Raw genomic sequence first — 22,307 nt, forward strand, 5'->3', positions numbered from 1 at the left:
AAAAGTGACAGGACACTGAAGAGTGACCAGGTAAATAATGGTAAATAGGCTGTGGCTGCTTTTACAGACATTCTTAAAACAAGGTTATGATGTAGTACTGATCATACAATAATAATTTTTTCCCCAGCTTTATTGAGAAATAATTGGCATATTGTGTAAGTTTAAGTTGTACAACTCCTTGATTTGATACTTATATATTGCAAAAATGATCACCACCATAGCATTAGCTAACATCTGCATCAAGTCACATAATTACCATTTCCTTTTTGTGGTGTGAACATTTAAGATCTCTCTTAGCAACTTTCAAGTATATAATAGAGTATTATTAACTACAATCACTATGCTGTTAGTCATCTTATTATAGTTGGAAGTTTGTACTCTTTGGCCAACACCTCCCCCTTTCCCCCACCCCCAATCATACTGTAATTACTGCTTATATGTTTAATATTCATTTGTATATTTGATTTACTTCAAGTGTGCCATCAGAATTCTAAGATTTGAAAATGTATCCAAATATAAGGCTGAAATCCTGTTAGATTATGTATTCCCTCCCAAGTTAGACATAAATTTCCACTACTCTCTCAAATTTAATTCAACTAACATTTATTTGGCATCTAATATTGCGAAGTGCTGATTGCTGTGAAAAGGATGGCTAAACTCTTAGGGAGAGTGCAATTTAGAGGCAACACCTATATAGTAACTGTAAAGCATTTTATGATAAATGCTGAGACAGGACAAGGACACGTGCTGCGGGAGAAAAGGAAGGGGAATATTGATGACTGTAAGAAGAGGGGTTCTGGGACATCTCTCTGGAGGAAGAGGGACTTAAGCAGGGCCTTGAGGGATTAGTAGGACTTTGGGTAGGCAAAAATGGGCAAGAACATCCTAAGCAGAGGGCACACAGGTTGTCTGCTTATATGTGATTAACAAATTGCATTTAGTTTATATACTCAGAGATCCTCCCATTATTAGTAAAATAACTTTCTTAAAAATTTTTATTTTTTTAAACCAAAGACTGGTCTGATATGTTCTGTTCTTGAGGCTGCAGCCTAGTAAAGAATCCTAATTATATGAGAGAAGGTAGCAATAACCCTGCTTTTCCTATAATAACCCTAGGCAAGCAAACATACAAATCAGAGTCAAAGCCCCACTTTGTTTTCATTTTAACTTAATTAAGCAAACCAATTTTGCCAATAGGTAGCCCTTTGCAAAGTCAATATCCAGATTCATTCTTATCTCTTATTATCATCAACATAGCTTCATATTCCAAGCACATAATTTCCTTAGACCTTAGTATACATTTGCTTGTATGATCTGGCTCATGCTGTTTTTACTGGCTTAAAAAATCAACAGCAGCAGACTCTCAGAAGTCCAATAAGTAAAGCTACTTGGATTGAAGACAGCAGGAAGTGGCTCAGAGCCTCTACGGTTGAGCCCCCTCCCCTCCCTGCACTGAGTCCTGAGACACCTCTACGGAAACCTCAGGGCTCTGTGCGTGACAGTTTATAAACCACTTCCCTGGGCTTCTTAACTGCCAGTTATTGTCCAATTCTTCAACCAAAACTGGGCTGTCAAAAAGTCAGGACATGAATGTTACATCCTTCTATCTAAAACATTAAGAATTTCTAAACATTTCTGTTCTCTAGAGACCTGTTTGGACATTTATTTTAAAATAATATACAAATAAATTATTGAATCTCTATTAGTGATTAAAAATGACAATAAAAAATACGTTGTTACAGAAGTTAGATTGCATAAACTCAGAATTATTTAATGTTAATATTTAGAGAATAGCAGTAAAAACTGCAGCAAGATGGATTTATGTAAAATAAGTGAAGAAACATAAAATTAAACATTTAAAATAAGGTGAGACAGCATGGGTTTTGCTCCCCTAGAAAGATTTAAGATGTGTAAATGTCCTCCTACACAGAGAAGATGAAATAAATCCTCAAAGAAAGGAATACATTTTGGAGGTTCATTTCAGTACCACAAGTCTCTACTTGGTTTTTCATTCAGAGGCTCACCTCTCATAATCTGGGAGAGCATAAATCTCCTTTTCCTATCTTATTTCTCCCATACTGAATAAAAATAAAACCCAGTAGTTCGTTATCCCTAAGTCTAGTTTTTTTGGCCACAAGGGCAAAAATATGAGACAGGTTATAAAAATCATGGTGGTAAAAACAGCCTTGTCTATACATTCAAGCAGTGGAATGATCACAGTTCCATTAAAAGTTTTTTTTTTTTAATTTCACCCAAAACTAGTAGAGACTATGACTGAGTTAACAGAACAGCCCTCGAACACATATTTAAATGGTGGTGGGTATTAATAAGGGAAATTATGACCCCATCAACTTCTCCATGATGGGTAGATCTTGCTTGTCCTCTGGAACTAGGTCTCTCTACTATATTATAAGGAATAGTTAACCTAAAAGGCCTAGAGGAGTGGGCAAGGACCTCTCTCAGCTATTGGTCAAGACCTTCCAGGATTCAGAGAATGGTCTAAGATTCATTAAATTGCTGTAGGGCACTTATTGCCCCTTCCACAGTTGTAGCCAGTTGGTTTATTGCAAGCACTGATTCTCTATGGAGAACGCTGGCAAGTTCACACTGGGCATTAGCATGTTCCCCAAGGACAATTAGCCTGTCCAGGTATGCTTCTGATTGCTTGGCCAGTTCCCCAATAAGCTGCCTGTTCCTGGCCATTTCTGCAGAAACAGTCCTGATTAACCAGTAGTAGTTGTTCCTCATCTGTTGAGGAGGTGGCTGGTTGGGCAAAGCCCCATTGCTTAGATGAAGACGCAAGGGATAACTTCATGGAGGTGCTCAGAGATATCCCTGTATCCTTGGAGAAGCTGCCAGAAGTGTTGTCACCAGTGAAAACTTGCAAACAGGCTGCAAAATAAACATTTTGCCAAATAGTTCATCCATGTCATGAAAAAGCATAAAAATTAGCAACATAAAGTAGGTCAAAGATGTAGGTCTGTTCCAAATAGCCTTGCTAGCAGTGCTTTTTAGGTACACTCAGAAGATAGCATAAATTTCCCTGCTCTGGTGTCACAAGACTAGATCTTCTCTTTTTCTCAATCCAGGTCAAATTTTGACTGAAGGTAAAAAATTGATAATAGTAGAAAAAAAGAGGTCTAAAAAAGCAGTCAACACTTTACTGATAACTCCTTTAAGATTTTTTTCTGGAAGCTTCTTTATCAAATATCTGATTATTTTGTCATAAGAAATAGGACCCTATGTGAGAAAACTTAGGGATTTGAACCTGCAACCAGCTTTTCTTCAAAGCCTAGATGTCCTGACCTAGAGGCAACACACAGGGCAACACTTCAGTTTATTTTGTAACATTACTGTGTCCCAGGAACATCATGTTTGCTATGGACTGAATTTTCCCCCCTCCCCAAACCCTCCCCATTCTCCAACCCTTCAATTCATATGTTGAAGCCCTAACCCTCAATGTGATGGCACTTGGAGATGGGGCCTTGGGAGGTGTTTAGGTTTTGATGAGGTCATGAGGGTGGAGTCATGATGGGATTACTGCCTTTACAGGAAGAGACCAGAGAGTTAGCTGTCTCTCCATCATGTGAATATACAGTTGACCCTTGAACAGAGATTTGAACAGCATGGGTCCACTTATATATGGATTTTTTTTCAATAAATACTTACTATAGTACCATACAATCCTTGGTTGGTTGAATCGTGGATGTGGAACCCTGTATACTGAGGGCCGACTGTGAAGTCATACTTGGATATTCCACTGCTAACCCCTGCATTGTTCAAGGGTCAACTGTACACTAAGGAGGTGGCAGTCTACAGGGCAGGAAGTGGGACCTTGATCTTGGGCTTCCCAGACTCCAGAACTGTGCGAAATAAAGGTTTGTTAAGACACCCAGCTTATGTTATAGCAGTGTGAGCTCACTAAGACAACGGTGAATGAAACATGGTTCTGTTTCCTGGTTGCTTATTAAGTGGCAGGTTGGGAGAAGGGAGTTGGGAAGAAGGATTTCAAAAATTAACAACAAAGCCTGACAACAAAATTATTGCTTTAAGAGTTTTAATGGTGTGAGGGCAGGTAGGCACTAAGAGTGCTGGGTTTGTCAGAATCTGCCTCATCAGTGAAATCTGAGAAGTGCAGCTGTGAGCTGAATATGATCCTCTTAGACTTTGGGCTCTGTCTCTCCGAACCTGAAATAAAAAGCTATCATTCTGAATAAGTGGATGTACGTGGCTTTTTAAAAATCTCCAGACCATATCCATACCAGATCCTACTGTGAAATCTCCCATGAAACACCCATCTCATCCCAGAAACAACCTCTAATGGAGGCTCCTTGACTATGCAGTGAGCAGGATACAAGGTTCAGACAACTTTAGAAATTACTGTTTGGATCTTTGTTGTCCCTATCAAACTGATAGAGGGCACGAAGCCTTAAGTCCCTATTAGTCATCTCAACTCCAAGGGACAAGGAGGACATTAAAATGACGTTCAGTTCAGAATTTTAGGGTGACCTCCCAGAACATACATTGCATGCATTTGCCTGACATCAGAGCATGCAGATTCCCTGTGCAGCACTGTTATTTCCAACACCTGAACATTGTGTCTGTTCCAAGGGGTCCTCAAAGTCTGTCTTGGGAGCCACGTTGCTGACATCCTGGATCACTTGCCCTTGCTTGTCTGGCTCCTCACTCCCTTCTGAGCCATGTGCTGTCTTGCGCTGAGCTCTCATGGGTCCTCCTGGACTGTGGCTTCTTTTCCTTTGAAGGCATCCATTATCTAGTGGGCTCTGGTTCTGGCACCTGACCTGAACAGCATTGTCCCTCATATTTTCAGGATCCAAAGAGAGGTGTGTACAGAGAAGCTGACCTATCGTCTTGTAAAAGGCAGTGTGAGAGGATCCACCACTAACTTCACTGGTGTGGAGCTGCATTGAGAAGTTGCATGTTGGCACACACTGGTATTCCGAGTGCCTCATTTACTCTGCTTCGGCACGTGTCGTGTGTCGTCACGACAGTGGATTGTTCAGGTGCGCAACAGACTGAGCCTCCCCAGGGACAGAAAGGGATTCCTGCCCTGACCATGGGACAGCTACAACTCTCTGGGGCTAGACACATCAGAGGCAAGAAGGAAAAAGAGCCAATGACAGGAAAAATGAGAAAGGAAGGGATCTGACTGCTGGTATTAAAGGCCTACCGACTCCTGGAAGGTCTCTGGTGGACTCCTTGCATTTCCTGGAGCCAAGTGCTTTTGCTGACCCTGAATACGGGGGTTTGGCTGGGTATTGGGCTATTAGACCACATGCAAATTGCGGGTGGCTCTCTAGGAAAGAAATTAATGCTGCCCCATGTTTTCCCATGAACAGCTTTCAAACTTGGCTACAAAAGGATGTAAAGTTTGGGAGACCTGGATCAGTAGTTGAGGAACTATGACTTCCGGGGTACCATGAGCTGTGAACTCAAAGGTTGCACAGATGCCAAGCAAGGGGGGAAATTCCTCCAGAAAAAAATGAGTGGTATTAAGAAGTAGCACTAGGTTTTGAAGAAAGGCTAACCATCCCTTCAGTGTAGTTAAGAGAAAAGAACTAAGTGTGCTGCTACCACGACTACATCCTTAAGTAACCATAAGTTGGGAAAAAGGGATGGGGATAGAGAACACAAACTGTTGATATGATTCTAGCCCCTATTTTGAATTCAGGCAAGAAAGCTATGTTAGAGGATTCTACACCTTTGAAGTGACTAAAATCTCTAAAACTTCATATGGAAGGTAGCCTTCCTCACCGTGCCATTGCTCCTCCTGCCTGGGAATAAAGTTGAGCCTCCCGGCTAAGTTAAAGGCCTTACAAATGTTACAGAGAACGCCCTGATGTTGTGGGGCAGTGTTTGCTCTGTCTTCTCCAAGAAGATTCCTCAGTGTAATGTTATACGGCAAGCGCTAAGGTAGTCACAAGATCTCTCACAATGCTGCAGTGAAAGTGGGGATGTCTTCTCAGTCTGCTTCCCAGAACTGGGATTTGTTAGTGAGCGGATGGAATTACTATCTAAGCTGTTATGGGACTAAACTGCATGTCTTTACCTATGTCCTTCAGCGAATTACCAATTAAACCAGATTGGTCTGGGAGGCCTTAGAAGCTTAGGACACCTTTCGAAGACAGGGGAGGATGTGAAGTGAGGGTCAGGTTGGAAGCATCAGCTACTTGTGCATAACCACACTTCCTAGCCCGGCCCACAGCACTTCCTCTGTGACTGGCCCATCTGAAGTAGTGTGAAAACTTGACAGATGAGAAAAAGCACTTAGGATACTGCTCTAATCCTTTCAGCATGTAATAACTATGGTGATCTGTTAGTGAAGCAGCTTAGGGGAGGGAACATTTGTGACTTATTCAACTGCATAGACCATTGTTCCTCTGGCCCACTGACATTTTGAGGTTTGGACATTCACTGAATCTGTACCTTGCTTGAGGGTATGTTGTGTAATAGTGATAAAAAAAGCGTGGGTGTGTGACAGAGTCTACAGTCACAGGTGAAAATTCTGGTTACTAGCTATGACTTTGAGCAAGTGGCATTTTAGACTTCAATTTCCTTACCTGAAAATTACGGACAATGCAATGTACCTCTTAGATGTATTCTGAAGATTAATTAAAAGGAAATAACATTTGTAAAACATCTAAGAAAGCATCTGATACAAGGCAATCTGTATGTTGATAGTCATATTACTTTTAAAGTAGCATTGTGTAGATATTAAAAAGATGGCATCACTTCTCTCACAAAGTTTATTTTTGAAGCATAGTTTAATTAGCCTTTGTGGAAATTTACTTCATTCAACCCAAATAAATATAGAAACAAATAATTCTCTGTAGAAAATACTTTTTCTCACCTTAGCTGCTTCGTTGATGATTTGGAACCTGGTGCTCTCTTTGCCTGCCGTGACTGAGTCTAGTAATGCCCGATAGGTAGACTGCTTGGAGAGCCGCTGTTTCTGACGCCTACAGATTTGGAGTATACAGACGCCTGAGAATGATTTGTGACTCTCAGCCTCCAAAACACTATATTACCATGTGGAAGTCATTAAAATTCACTTCGATAGTAAGGGAACTGGGCACAGGCAGTATATTAGTACTCCAATAAAGCACTAAGAGGAGTATCAATAATTTAGAGAGCTAACGAAATTAATAAGCAGAGTGCTAATGCAATTAATAAAATAATAAGAAGAGTACTAATAAAATTGTTCACCATAACACTACTCAAGGATGGTATTTTGTCCCCTTTATTGAGAAGGTGGGGCAGTTTTCGTAGATGACACATATTAGCTTGTTGATGGCCCTCCCTCTTTCCATGAAATGTACACTTTAATTGAAACTTAATAAATTTTAGTGGAAATCCAATATAATCCAGTGGTTTGTCAAGGTGACCAGGAGTTCACTATAGAATTCCCTCTAAGGTACCTGTTCAGAATTAAAATGATATGATTTTCTTTCTCTAGAGTAGTGTGTATAAATTAGAAAGCTGTATGATGTAATTTTTGGTGATTTCAGCTTCAGGACCACATAAAGGTAGACACTCAAAAAAATTTTTAAAGAAATATTTTGTGAGGCTCTGGGGAAATAGGCAATCATATAGTGGTGATGGGAGTGCAAAATGACACAATCTCTATGGAGGGATATCTGGTAATAGTTAAAATTTCAAATACATTTACTCTTTGACCTAGTAATCCCACTCCTGGAAATTCATCCTACAAATATACCTGCATGTGTAGGAAATGACATATGTATAGCTTTTCACTGTGGCAGTGACGTTACAGCAAGACTGAAAACAACCCAAGGGTCTAGCAATAGGAGAGAGACTGAATACATTATAATTTACTCAATGGAATACCATACAGCTATGAAAAAGAGGACAATTTCCATATACTCATACAGAGCTCTTCATAATAAATTATGAAGCAGAAAAAAAGAGGTATACAACAGTGTATATAGAAAGCTACTTGGCGTAAGAATGGTGGTGATATAAGAATGTGTGCATTCACAAAAAGAAATACTGGAAAGATAAATAAGAAATTAATAAATCTGGTTACTTACAGGGAAAGATGTGGAATGGGGTGGAAGGGGACAAGAAGGAGATTAACATTTTTCAGTGTGTATCTTTTTATATTATTTGATTTTTGAACCATGTAAAAGTATTATTTCTTCAAAGATTCAAAATTTTAACATTAGTTGAAAAACACTTTGACTTTTAAAATACCTGTTTATTAACACAGTAATGTTAATTATAATGTATAAGTATATAATATAATTAATTATAATTAATAATAACATTAATAATAAAATAATACAGGAGTTAAGCTAGAGTAGTAAAGGTGAATTTCTCCTGTCAATAAATTCTTTAATCACTGAATTTCCTAATTGACTCTTTCCTCAGAAAGTCTATCAGTTCTCAAAAATTCAATAAACATCAATTTTGAAATATTTTCAGAACTATTCTACCTAGGTCATATACTTCCTCTTCTTACCTGTAGAAAGCAATCTTGCTGCAGTCTTTGAAAATGTTTTTATCCACAGCTTCATCTTCAACACTAATAAAAAGACATTTTAAGAAACTTATTTTACATAGGGTTTGTGAATCCAAATTTTGTACCTTCTCTAACTATAATATAAATCATGGGACATAAATCACTGTGATGCAAAATTGTGTCATGGCCATAACATAACACAATAATGTGTTTGCTGCAGAACAACATCCTTTTGTAAACCGCCCATGGTAAACAACAAAACATGAAGTTCTGGGATTGCTCAGAAAGCAACAGAAAAAGAGCACCGTCACTTATGAGAAAGGGTTCTTTAAAATTAATGACTGAAGGCTATGGCTACAACAATAAAATCTGAAGGAGTAAAAACAAAAAGCCCCAAACCAAACCAACATAAACAACCCACCCACCTATTTATTCAACAAAATATTTTCAGAACATTCTTGCTGAGTGTTGGGCTCTGAGGAAGATAAGAAGTAATGTGTCCGAGCTTTCTTTGAGAGCCTAACCAACATCACAAATCAACCTGACAAATGATATAACAGGTATGTTCGAGGTGCTAGAATAAGGATAGAAACAGACAGAGAAGGAAAATCCTTTGCTTTTTAAGATGATGCTGACAATCTAGGGGCCAATGTTTTTTATTTTTTATTTATTTTTAACATCTTTATTAGAGTATAATTGCTTTACAATGGTGTGTTAGTTTCTGCTTTATAACAAAGTGAATCAGTTATACATATACATATGTCCCCATATCTCTTTCCTCTTGCATCTCCCTCCCTCCCACCCTCCCTATCCCACCCCTCTAGGTGGTCACAAAGCACCGAGCTGATCTCCCTGTGCTATGCGGCTGCTTCCCACTAGCTATCTATTTTACGTTTGGTAGTGTATAGATGTCCATGCCACTCTCTCACTTTGTCCCAGCTTACCCTTCCCTCTCCCCGTATCCTCAAGTCCATTCTCTAGTAGGTTTGCATCTTTATTCCCGTCTTGCCCCTAGGTTCTTCTGCCCATTTTTTTTTCTTTTTTCTTTCTTTTTTTTTTTTTTTTAGATTCTATATATATGTGTTAGCATACGGTATTTGTTTTTCTCTTTCTGACTTACTTCACTCTGTATGACAGTCTCTAGGTTCATCCACCTCACTACAAATAACTCAGTTTAGTTCCTTTTTATGGCTAAGTAATATTCCACTGTATATATGTGCCACATCTTCTTTATCCATTCATCTGTTGATGGACACTTAGGTTGCTTCCATGTCCTGGATATTGTAAATAGAGCTGCAATGAACATTTTGGTACATGACTCTTTTTGAATTATGGTTTTCTCAGGGTATATGCCCAGTAGTGGGATTGCGGGGTCGTATGGTTGTTCTATTTTTAGTTTTTTAAGGAACCTCCATACTGTTCTCCATAGTGGTTGTATCAATTTACATTCCCACCAACAGTGCAGGAGGGTTCCCTTTTCACCACACCCTTTCCAGGATTTATTGTTTCTAGATTTTTTGATAATGGCCATTCTGACCGGCGTGAGGTGATACCTCGTAGTTTTGATTTGCATTTCTCTAATAATTAGTGATGTTGGGCATCTTTTCATGTGCCTCTTGGCCATCTGTATGTCTTCCTTGGTGAAATGTCTATTTAGGTCTTCTGCCCATTTTTTAACTGGATTTTTTTTTTTTTTTTTTTTTTTTTTTTTTTTTTCGTTTCTGTGTGAGCGCTTTCTCTAGTTGCGGCAAGCGGGGGCCACTCCTCATCGCGGTGCATGCGTCTTTCACTGTCGCGGCCTCTCTTGTTGCGGGGCACAGGCTCCAGACGCGCAGGCTCAGTAGTTGTGGCTCACGGGCCTAGTTGCTCCGCGGCATGTGTGATCCTCCCAGACCAGGGCTCGAACCCATGTCCCCTCCATTGGCAGGCAGACTCTCAACCACTGCGCCACCAGGGAAGCCCCTGGATTGTTTTTTTGATATTGAGCTCCATGAGCTGTTTGTACATTTTGCAGATTAATCCTTTGTCTGTTGTTTCATTTGCAAATATTTTCTCCCATTCTGAGGATTATCTTTTTGTCTTGTTTATGGTTTCCCTTGCTGTGCAAAAGCTTTTAAGTTTAATTAAGTCCTATTTGTTTATTTTTCTTTTTATTTCTGTTACTCTAGGAGGTAGGTCAAAAAAGATCCTGCTGTGGTTTATGTCAAAGATCTTTCCAGTTTTGAAGAATAAACTCTGGAATGATATAGGAAGAGATGTACTTAGCTGAACCTGGAAAGCAACATGTTTGAAATTCATGTGTTAAGAGTTCTGATCACAGGGCTTCCCTGGTGGTGTAGTGGTTAAGAATCCATCTGCCAATGCAGGCGACACAGGTTTGAGCCCTAGTCTGGGGAAGATCCCACATGCCGTGGAGCAACTAAGCTCGTGCACCACAACTATTGAGCCTGTGCTCTAGAGCCCACGAGCCACAACTACCGAGCCCATGCGCCACAACTACTGAAGCCCACACAGCTAGGGCCGTGCTCCACAACAAGAGAAGCCACCGCAATGAGAAGCCCGCTCGCCGCAACTAGAGAAAAGCCGCATGCAGCAATGAAGACCCAACGCAGCCAAAAATAAATAAATAAAATTTATAAAAACATAAAGTCTTCAAAGCCAGAATGTTGTTTTCAGATACTATCTGTCCCCTGCTTCCGTGGGCCCTGGAGTCAGCCCCTACTGGACCACTGGGACTTTACCTGATTTCCTCTTTCTCAGCTGCGTCCATGGCTTCCCAGTCACTTCACAGGCTCCCAGATCTCAGGCCAAGGCCCCAGGCAATCTTTTAGATTGTCAGTCTTTCTAAATAACCGCCAGCACTTCACCACCATCAAGTTTCTGGGACTTTCATGTCCTTAAGGAGTGACAAATTGACACTTGCTCCCGGGATTTCCAGGCCCAAATTTGCGTTTCTACAGAGATTTGGCAAATTTTTCTTGGTTCTGAGTAGCTGATGAGGAACTGCCTTCTTTAGAAACTGAAAAGGTTTTTGCATCCGAGGAGGCGTGTACTCAAAGAGCCCTAGAAGATGCAGACCAAGAGCATGAGAACCAGGAAGTACCGACAAGGCCTGCGTGATTAGAGCGAAGCTTCTGCAGATCTACCTCAGTGACTGTCACGCCACAGATACTGAAAACTGACCCACTCTCTACTGTATTTTAGTTTTGAGTAGGAAGTGACGGCGGGGTTGTTGCTGGAGGTTGATGTTCTCCGACCAAACTCTACATCATACTCTTCACGGCTACAAGGGTCTTTTAAAAGGGCTTGTCTACTGCATTATCCAGTTTAGGAAGGCTTATACTCCACCACCGCCAAACTCCAGTCTTTGCTTAAATACCTCCGGAAACCGAGTACTCACTACTACACGCTAAATAGGCAGCCAGACTTACGGCTTTCCCAGACTTTTGGCCCCAGCGTCTGACTCAGGATGAGGGACTGGGGCGAACGGGAGGAGGAGAGAGCCAAACGCCACATGGGGTTCTTCCCTGGTCCCCAAACCCTTTAAGGGCTGGGAGAGAGAAGAGCCAGCGGACTCGGATGGTATCTTTTGCCGATCATCCTAACACTCCAAGGTTACGGCAGGAAGACGCCTGCGCAGTACGTCCAAAGCCTCACACCAAGCCAGCCGACTGCCTGAGGGCGGGGCCGCTGAGTCGCTAAACAAACAAGCCATCAGAGGTTTTGAGGACCCGGATTATCCCGCCCCCAGAGCGGAGCCGGAAGAGGGCGGGACGAACCGGAAGAAGGTGAAATGCTTTCGGTAGGCACTCCACGGCTGTGAAGATGGCGGCGGCTGCGTGGCTTCAGGTGCTGCCTGTCATTCTTCTTCTCCTGGGGGCTCAGACGTCCCCGTTGTCGCTTTTCAGTGTAGGACCGGCACCCGTCGCTGCTGCCGACCGATCCAAGTGGCACATTCCGATACCGTCGGTGAGTGGTCACTTCAGGAGCAACTGAGCCCGGAGGAGCAAGGGGTGGGGCTACGGCAGCCCAAGGGGTCCATGAAGGTTCCACTAAAGTCCGGTTCCAAAGGGGTGGGATTGCCGGGAGTGTCTGTGTAGCTGCTTAACCGGGACTCACCTCCCTTTAGCGGGAAGCCGTACACTTCTTTGGGTAGATTAGCAGGAATGTCAGGGTCAATTCAGGAGCGGAGAGTGGCGGTGGAGCGGTTTCTTATCAGCAAAGGCGGAGAACTTTCATTGCCTGACTGGAAACGTGTAAACTTGATGTAGAGGTGGAGAGTGGTTTCTCTTTCAGCAGAAGTTTCACAGAATCTTGTTACCCCGGGTTGGATGAGAGGAATATGTAAATAGACATCTTTCTTTCTTTCTTTTTTTTTCTCTGCACTTTTTTGTTACTGGATAATTCTACTTATGAAGTTGGTTGATTTCGTTTGGACTTTGAAATGGTTATTCTAAGCCCTGCCGTGTAATTAGGAAGCCTAGGCATTTAAAACGATGTATCCTAACGTGAGAATGTTTAAAACGGAAGAAACAGTATTCTAAAGTTTCTTACGATAAGTTAGATTTTCTTAAGGACAATTAACTGGATTGGTTGACCCTTGCTTCCCTTTACCACCTTTTTGAAACCTCGTTTGAGTAATAAGAGCTATAGTCCTGTGAGCCGACAAATCAGATGCTGGCTGGAAATGCCGAAAAGCATTAGTCTTATTAAAACCACGGTGGCCTTTTTGTTCTGCTCTGCTCACTGGTTGTAATGCCCAAATCTTATTTGAGCTTTTGATATGGCAAGAATTACAGCTTTTGTTCATTTGGTGACGATCTTCAGATTCTCAGTTTTAGGTATTTATTTGTTACCTGTAAAATGGTTAATAGTTAAATATGGCTGTTTGCTCATAGAATAGTTTATTTGAAGAAATGATTGGTTATTCTGGACGGTGATTAGTGAGTAAAGGAAATGAACTGATTAAGGAGTACCTTCTAGAAAGATTTAAGTTAGGTTAGGATTTCTAGCAGCCTTCCTTCTAGAGTCCTTGCTTCATGGCCTGTGGAGAAAAGAAAAAACTTGTCTCTGCACCAAGCTTCAAAATCCTGCAGTTTGGATATGGTTGAATTTTACTAAAAGGAAGGATATTGATGCCTCTTTGTGTGAGTGTGTTAAGAAAACTAACGTCAACATTTTATAAATTTTAGCTTTTATATCAGTTATATTCTGCTTTGGGAATTAAAGTGATCTGATGCTAATTATCTCTCCTTTATCTTTGCAGGGGAAAAATTATTTTAGTTTTGGAAAGATCCTCTTCAAAAATACCACTATCTTCCTGAAATGTGAGTTTTTGCATTTCATGAAGTTTTTATTCGAGTTTTTGAGTGATCTTTAAACTTTCAAATTACCTATTTTCTACCTCTGATGATTTACTCTCAGCATAAGTTCTGAAATTTAATAGTCCAGCACTATCTAGGTATAAACCTACGTAGTGTAACTAAGGTACTTTCACAGAATAATCTTTAGAATACTTAACTTTTATGAACATTATTTTCTTCTCTTGTTTTTCTGGTGTTAACAGTATATAGTTAGACACATTGTTTTGGTTGATCGCCTCCATGGGTTTTAATCTGTTCTGAGTCATAGAGATAACTGCCAATTTTGTTTTTGTGTGCTTGTTAGATGTTTACTGGACACATGACCTAGGTTTGTCAGACCATTGGCTCTGAACAAATATGTTCAGTAAAGCTTTTGTTTGCTGAAGGAGTATTTTACCACTTGGATCTTTGGAAGAGGAAGCTCAAAGATAATTACCAGGAAATAGGGATATGTAGAACAAAACCAGTCTGTCCAGTGGGAAAACCACTGTATCTGAATCCAGAATACCCCATTGTGCATTAAAGAAAAGCTTCCTTTTATTTCTGAAACTGGCTTTATTTTTAGAGAATGAATGATCATGGGCAGCTCCATTTCAAGATCAGGAATAAAAATCCAGCTCATCCATGTGTGCTCCTATGCATATTTCTCTCTATGAAAATGCAAAGTATGTCATAGTTGGATGATTTTATTCTTTTAATCACTTAGTAGGTAGTTACTGAACACCTACTATGTGCCAGACACTGTTTTAGAGAGCAAGGAAGTGATAGAAAAGACCCTTTCTCTTATTTAGATTATAGCCTGGTGGGATGGAGGGGTTAGGTAGAATTTCTATGAAGAATATACTGTGTCCATGAAAATATGATCTCTTGGCTAATAATTAAGTTTGATTTAAATCAAATCTACTCTGACACGCTGGTATTTCTTGTGAGGTTGGCTTTCTAGAAAAGAAGAGCTTTTAGGGATAGCAGTATTTTGTCTTTTGAAATAGCCTGACAGCCTGTATGCTATTCTGTCCTTTTATTATGTACAGTTTCTTCTTACCTGTATTTTGTTCTAATGGTTTTTCTAGTGGTTTTTGTTCAAGCTGCATATTTTGAAGTGTCTGTGTTTCATTGTTGCTGGAGGGTTTGAAGCTTCTTAAAATTTGCATTGTCTTTCACTTTGTTACTTCTGTGTTTTCTCATACTTACCTTGTCTCTGATTTTATGCTTTTGTGGGTATGGTATACAGTAGATTTCCATGAAATTGGCAGGGCCATTTTCTTTTCTTTTCTTTTAAGACTAAAATTACAATTTTTCACCTACATTAAAAATGTCTGTTTTGGAGAAAGAAGTGAGATTTGCTCAAAGCCTGGAACTCTAGTCCCTTCTAGAGATAGCCACTTCTCCCTTACACCTGCACCTGGCTCATCTAAGGTTCTTAGGGACTAGACCTGCCAGCCAAGGGAAGGTGGGGAGTGTGGCAGGACCATTTTCATTGTCTCTTAAAGCCATTCATTTAAAGTTCTGTGTGTTTTGGGAATTCCCTGATGGTACAGTGGTTAGGACTCCGAGCTTTCACTGCAGAGGGCCAGGGTTCAGTCCCTGGTCCGGGGACTAAGATCCCGCAAGCCTCGCGGCGTGGCCATAAAAAAAAATTCTATGTCTTTTAACATAAATAGTAGTATTTTTGCAGGCATATTTCCCTGCAAATCTCCTGTTAGGGCTTTTATTTAATTAATTCCTTTTCTGTTTGGTTCTTCTGAGTAGTTCATAACAAGATTGCAGTATCCTTTTCAGCATTTCCATACATTCTATCCAGCACATCAGATTTTTGTGTATTTTAGCCTTATAAAAGCCTTATAAAAGTTGAGCTTTATAAAAGTGTGCCGCTTAAAAATTAGTCTGAGAAAACCACTTAAACCAAAGAAAAGGGAAAGTTTGTAATTTTAGGTGTGCTTCTTTTGTTAAGAGCCAAAAGTAGGTTTTTAGATGCAGTCGTGTTTATCTTTGTCACATTTGCACAAAGTATGTATTTCTAGTGTATTTTCCCTTCCTCAGCTGGAATCAAAGATAAAAGGAAATACTGACTTCCCCAGGTGAGACAGTTAACAGTCATATAGTCAGGTTTACACCCCCAAGTCTTCAGACTAATGCTTTGGTTCACTAGAATATTGTGCTCCAAAATATGTTGAATGAGTTATGTGAGGCTTCTATGATTTCATGAGGTTCCTTGAGGCTTCTCTTAAGGTGAGTTTTAAAAAGAATCTAATACTCTTTTTATCTTTGTTTTTTCTATTCCTGCCTTCCCCAGCCACGTTTGCTTTTTATTGATAGTTCTTTTCTATCCAATTTTGATATCTCTCAAGGTTTAAGCCATGAGGTTTTCCCTCAGTGGAACTATTTTTGTTGCCTTGTGACATTCCTAATGTTGTTATTCCTTGACTCTTCAACTAGAATCTTTTTTAAGACTTTTCTTAAGAGTCTTCAATAATTTGTTCCCTTCTGTTCCCCTGTTTGGCCTAACACAGTGCCATGTATCTTTGTATACTTAAGTGCTTTGCTCAGTAAATATTTAAATGATAATAGAAGACTGATTTTAACTTAAGGCTGCTTTATCACTTCCAGATTTTTTCCCAAGAGAGAACCAGAAATGAAGGTTTTAAGGCATAAAAATAGATACACGGTTTCAAAGGTTAAAAATCCTTAACTGCTTTTTATTTCTGTGAGCAACAATTCTTACTTTTAACTGAAGAATATCCAGTTTTTGTAAAATTTGTTACTTCATTACCTTCTGTTTGGAGAAAGAATGGTCTTTGAGTATCTTAGTTGAGCAGGAAATGGGATGTGGGGTAATAGTTTAGGAAAAATGCTTTGTTCGGGAATTATCTTTTATTCACAAAGATTTCTTCTTTTATAGTTGATGGAGAACCTTGTGATGTATCTTTGAATATAACCTGGTATCTGAAAAGTGCTGACTGTTACAATGAAATCTACAACTTCAAGGTATGGAACATAAAATTACAGACTTTTCTTAGAGTTTAGATATCATCGGGTCCCAACCTGATAGAGGAAAGAGTGTCATGTAGCTATGGAGAAGAGCTGGAACTAGAATCATGCTTCCCAATTTGCAGACAAATTTGTACTATCAGTTCTCAAACTTATTGGTCTCAGGAATGTGTTTACTTACTACAGACCCCAAAAAAGCCTTTATTCATGTGGGTTACTGTATTAGAAATTAAAACAGAAAAATACAGAAATATTTATTAATTTGTGAAAAATAACGATTTTTCAAAGAAACTGGGAAGAGTGGTGTTATTTTGTAGTTTTGCAAATCTATTTGTTTAATATCTAGTGTAATAGAAGATAGCTGGATTCTTATACTTCCTTCACTCAGCCTATTGTGATGTGTTATTTTGGTTGAAGTGTATGCACAAAATGTGGCCTCACACAGATATGTAGTTGGAAAAGGGAATGGTATTTTAATAGTGTTTTCAGGTAATAGTGGATATTGTTCTTTGATTCTATACCCAAACGCCATAAGTGGAGTTTCTTAAAGGTTAGTTGCAGTGTGGAATCTGAAACCATATCAGTGAACTTTTTCTGTGCTCTGTTATATTAAAATAAATTGGTGTGTCTTGCACTTTGAATGGTCTTTTGCCCATGTCTGATTTGGCAGCATCTTTCATGGTCACTTAGAAAATATTGGTTGGCTGAATTATATAAACCTTCCAAATATTAATTCATTTTACAATTAATTCAAAATTACATTTGTTAATATGACCTTTCAATCTCATCAGATACTCTGTAAGTATTGGAAACTATAAATCATGGTAGGGAACATGCAAGTTTTCCAAAATTCCAGTTTTTCCTTGAAAGCTCAAATTTTATTTATTTACTTATTTTTTAATAAAAAATTTTTTTTCAAGGTCCAAGAAGACTTTATTATTTATTTATTTATTTATTTTTGGCTGCATCAAGTCTTAGTTGCAGTATGCGGGATTTTCATTGCGGCATGCAGGATCTTTCGTTGCGGTGCGAGGACTTCTCTCTAGTTGCAGTGCGCGGCCTTCTCTCTAGTTGTGGTGTGCAGGTTTTCTCTTCTCTAGTTCTGGCAGGCGGGCTCCAGGGCGCCTGGGCTCTGTAGTTTTGGCACGCAGGTTCCAGAGCGCGTGGGCTCTGTAGTTTGTGACGCGTGGGCTCTCTAGCTGTGGCATGCGGGCTTAGTTGCCCCACGGCATGTGGGATCTTAGTTCCCCAACCAGGGATCGAACCCAAGTCCCCTCCATTGGAAGGTGGATTCTTTACCACTGAACCACCGAGCAAGTCCCTTAAATTTTATTATTGACAATGAATGCTGTCAGTTGCTTTCCTTGACGTGACAGCCTCGCTTTGCCCATTTTCAGGAAAATATCTCCCAAATACCCAAGTCTGAATATCTGTAGTTTGTTGGTCATTCTTTCAAGTAAATGAAAACGGTGGATAGTTTAGCTTACAAGTTACAATAGTTGAAAAGTGCTTTGTCTTAAGACAGTCATTTATAGTATTTTGCATACTTCTTTTTTGTCTGATAGAATATTTTAAAAGGCATGTGCTCAAAGGTCCAGATTTAATGACATTAATAATTTTTACTGTTTCATCAAGGGCGTTCTTACATAAAACTGGCCTTTCTTTTTTTAACTGCAAGTTTGTGACTGTGAGAGTACAATGACTACTAGTACAGCTAGGTACCAGTGATAGGGGGCTGCCATTTTTCACATCATTACTTTTGCACTGTCAGTACAAGGCAGATAGATGATGATGATGATGAAGATGAAAATAGTTGTGACCTCTTAAACCTCATGAAAGCATCCATGGGCCACACTTTCAGAATCGTTACAGTACACTGTATATGAGCATTGAAGATATATAGCTCCTAGATGGATTTTTCAGGCCTTTTCCATTCTGTTTTCATCCCGCTGTTTGCATCATTTCTTTTCTTTTTTACATTTCCCCTACTATTCTTGAGGTTTCTTTTAAAAAAATAATAGGACTAGTCTTTAGAAAATGTCCACCATCCAGTTGGTTTTTTTAAACCTTAAGCATTTTAAATTTCTGCCCAGTATTACGGTTTTACATTATCTTTTTTGTAGTGTTGCTGATTGTATTTTGCTTTTGTTATATAACATTGGGTAAGATTGATGTGATGAGGAGGACTGAAGAATTTAGAGAGAAATATTTCCAGATTATGGTTTGAAATATCATTGACCTTTTCTCCTTATCGATCACTAGCTAAATTTACATATGCTTGAAACTTGTGATAAAAACTGGTCAAGCTTATCAGATTCAGTCTTCATGGGCAGGACAACTTAAGAATGTAAAAATTATTTTGAATTGCCACAGGACAGAGTTATGGAAATGACAAGCAAATAGTTGGAGGTGTGAAATTGGAACTTCGAAAAAAAGAGGGTGAGATTAGGGATATTGGTATGGGAGAAAAATCACAGAACTGATGAAACCACAGAAATGATTTTTTTTTCATAGTATTAATAGTGGGCTGTGAATGGCTGCAACAGTTTTGTGCTCTAGCTTATCTAGCTTAGAAGCACAAGTTTTTTGTTGTTGGTGGTGGTGGTGTTAATTTAGTCAAGGAACTCTTGCAAATATATTTTCTTATAACAAAACCCTGTGGACTCTGACAGTTTCCCAGTCTTCCTAGAATTTTTAAGAGGACTATCCTTCATGAGTCGTAGACTAGAATTCTGCACTTTAGAGTCCAATACTGTTAGATTCTTGAATACTAATATATAGTCTTTATCTGATGTTGTTAATTTTATTTATTTATTTAGTAAATTTATTTATTTTTATTTATTTATTTTTGGCTGCATTGGATCTTCGCTGCTGTGCGCGGGCTTTTTCTAGTGCGGCGTGCGGGGGCTACTCTTTGTTGCCGTGCGCAGGCTTCTCATTGCGATGGCTTCTCTTGTTGCAGAGCATGGGCTCTAGGGCTTCAGTAGTTGTGGCACGTGGGCTCAGTAGTTGTGGCTTGCAGGCTCTGGAGCACAAGCTCAGTAGTTGTGGTGCACGGGCTTAGTTGCTCTGTGGCATGTGGGATCTTCCCGGACCAGGGCTCGAACCCGCATCCCCTGCATTGGCAGGAGGATTCTTAACCACTGCGCCACCAGGGAAGCCCAAGATGTTGTTAATTTTAAAAATAGCAAATCCAAAACTATATTTGTACCAAAGGCAATCTATTTGTTTTCTTTTAAATATCTTACATAAGTTAAATACTTTGTATTTTCTCTGTTTTTCCAGGCAGAAGAAGTGGAGACATACTTGGAAAACCTTAAGGAAAAAAAAGGCTTGTCTGGGAAATATCAAACATCATCAAAATTGTTCCAAAACTGCAGTGAACTCTTTAAAACACAGGTAATATTTGATAGTAGTTGGAGGGAAATAGAAGAGGTGAATAATACGATGGCTGTATTTTTGGTGATATGCATTTCTCACTCCTCAATTCCTTCTGACAGAAGCAAGTTAGAATCATGTTCTGATAGGTACATAGTCAGCCACTTAAATATTCATCTCAAAGAGAGGTTGTGCTTTCCTTTGTGTGTAAAAAACAAAGCCCCGGTTTTTTTATTATAGTAAAATATATATAACGTAGAATTTACCATTTTAACCATTTTGAAGTGTGCCATTCGGTTACATTAAGTACATTCACCTTGTTGTGCAACTATCAGCACTAGCCATCTCCAGAACTTTTTCATCATCTGCAGTGGTTACTTCATAACGATTAAATAATAAAAACACCCACCCCCACTTCCACTCCCACTTCCCTGGTAACAACTATTCTACTTTCTTTCTCCGTGAATCTGACTGTTCTCGATATCTCAAAGAAGTCAAATCGTACAATATTTTTTTGTCTTCTTTAACGTAATAAAATGTTTTCAGGGTTCATCCATATAGCATGCATCAGAATTTCATTTCTTTTTTAAGGCTGAATAATATTTCATTGTACGTATATACCACATTTTCTTTATCCATTCATCCATTGATGGACTTTTGAAACCCTCATTTTTTAATCCTTTTGTCATCTCATCTAATTGATATATCCCAGAATCAACATTTTTAGATTTTCCTACTATAGACTTGAAATCAAAGGGTTGAACTTTACAACTTTTTTTGAATAAAGGGGAAGAGGTGAATAATATTGTTTATTTTATTTTATTTTGTATTATTATTATTATCTTTTGGCCGTGCTCTGCAGCTTGCGGGATCTTAGTTTCTTGACCAGGGATTGAACCTGGGCCACGGCGGTGAAAGCACCAAGTCCTAACTACTGGACTGCCAAGGAATTCCCAATATTGTGTATTTTAATGCTTATATGTATGTAATCATATAATTGGGGTTTATATTATAAAATTCTCTTTTCTTAGAAGTAGAATCTGACCCCAGTTTTTTGATAGAAAAATTATGTATTTTATAGGTGTTGAAAATAGTTATTTTAGCTATAGCTTTTGCATTGTCTTTACTGCATTTAAATACTGCTTCAGATTATTTAGCACCTTTCCTTGAAGAGGCAAGTTCATGGAAAGTTAGGTTTTCTGTCTACTTACTACAAGTAAAGTTTATTGATAAGAAGTCCTTTACTTAATAATTTAATTGATGAGCAAATGAAGTCATTGATAATTGAACTACAAGGGTTGTGTTCTTGTCATACCGTAGATTTTATGACCTTGGATAAAAAGAAAATAGCTTTAAAATAGTGGAAGTATGGTAGAAAAAGAAAGCTAGGCACAATGTGATGGTGAGTAGGGGGTTTTCTGTTGGTTTTCCAAATTTATCCCCCAGGCTAGGAGGATTGGTTGGCCTTTCTTGGATTTGATTGTGGAAAGTTACCTGTTGTATATTGTTGCCCAAGGTTCACTACTTTTAGATCTGCTATAAGCTTTCAAGGGTTTTGGCATAAACCCCTCTTCATAAGGTTTCCTCTTCCAGTCTAATGTACAGTTGAAATACATGCCCTAAGTACTCAGGAAGGATAATGCCTCCTTTGCTGATAACTGGTAAGAAAGGTAATTAGTGGAGGTTTTTTTTACAGGTGTGGCATGTGTTGTGATGGAAGGAGCAGTGGACCTCAGAGTTAGGACTCTTAGGTTCAGATCCCATTTCTGTATCTAAAGCTTTATAGCTTTGAGCCACATTTTCCTCATCTGTAGAAATTCAGGGAACTGTGACATCCATTTATCCTACTTGTATGTTTTCTGTCTAAGGTTTTGTCAAGAATGACAATATCTATAATCTTATAGAAAAATTGAGTGGCCAGTTTGGTTTGATACTATTTTTTAGTTTCTAGCAAGGTTTTATTCACTTGTTTGTGGTTAATTGGAAGTATTTTGTCTGTTAATGCCATATTATTATGTTTACTTTTATAATATGTTTTGCTTTAACTGTTTCTGTAGATTTTTTTTTAAATTAAT

General features: G+C 39.0%; 2 protein-coding genes across 19 annotated transcripts in view; one reads left to right on the forward strand and one right to left on the reverse strand.

The window, feature by feature from the left end:
• The window catches only part of LOC118891308 (calpain-3), a 167,131-nt gene that overhangs the window by 120,000 nt on the left and 24,824 nt on the right, over window positions 1-22,307 (reverse strand). For 3 of the 11 annotated variants that reach the window (XM_036845126.1, XM_036845125.1, XM_036845132.1), the window contains exons 1-3: window positions 11,935-12,178; window positions 8,504-8,566; window positions 6,872-7,005 (exon numbers count right to left, since the gene is read on the reverse strand). In XM_036845126.1, the coding sequence (XP_036701021.1) occupies window positions 6,872-7,005; window positions 8,504-8,566; window positions 11,935-12,019 (282 nt within the window). In that variant the 5' untranslated portion in view covers window positions 12,020-12,178. Of the gene's footprint in view, window positions 1-6,871; window positions 7,006-8,503; window positions 8,567-11,244; window positions 12,179-22,307 lie in introns of those variants that run through there. The other 8 variants (XM_036845130.1, XM_036845128.1, XM_036845135.1 and 5 more) reach the window with 6 other exon arrangements.
• TMEM87A (transmembrane protein 87A) overlaps window positions 12,234-22,307 on the forward strand; it is a 43,938-nt gene continuing 33,864 nt past the window's right edge. For 5 of the 8 annotated variants that reach the window (XR_005018937.1, XR_005018938.1, XM_036845154.1 and 2 more), the window contains exons 1-4: window positions 12,277-12,472; window positions 13,770-13,830; window positions 16,766-16,851; window positions 20,140-20,253. Coding sequence is in view for 6 of the 8 variants with exons in the window: in XM_036845154.1 (XP_036701049.1) it covers window positions 12,329-12,472; window positions 13,770-13,830; window positions 16,766-16,851; window positions 20,140-20,253 (405 nt within the window). In the remaining 2 variants the exon portion in view is untranslated. Of the gene's footprint in view, window positions 12,473-13,769; window positions 13,831-16,765; window positions 16,852-20,139; window positions 20,254-22,307 lie in introns of all 8 variants that reach the window. The other 3 variants (XM_036845152.1, XM_036845153.1, XM_036845156.1) reach the window with 3 other exon arrangements.

The sequence above is a fragment of the Balaenoptera musculus genome, chromosome 2, assembly GCF_009873245.2.
Source record: "Balaenoptera musculus isolate JJ_BM4_2016_0621 chromosome 2, mBalMus1.pri.v3, whole genome shotgun sequence".
Taxonomy (NCBI): Eukaryota; Metazoa; Chordata; class Mammalia; order Artiodactyla; family Balaenopteridae; genus Balaenoptera; species Balaenoptera musculus.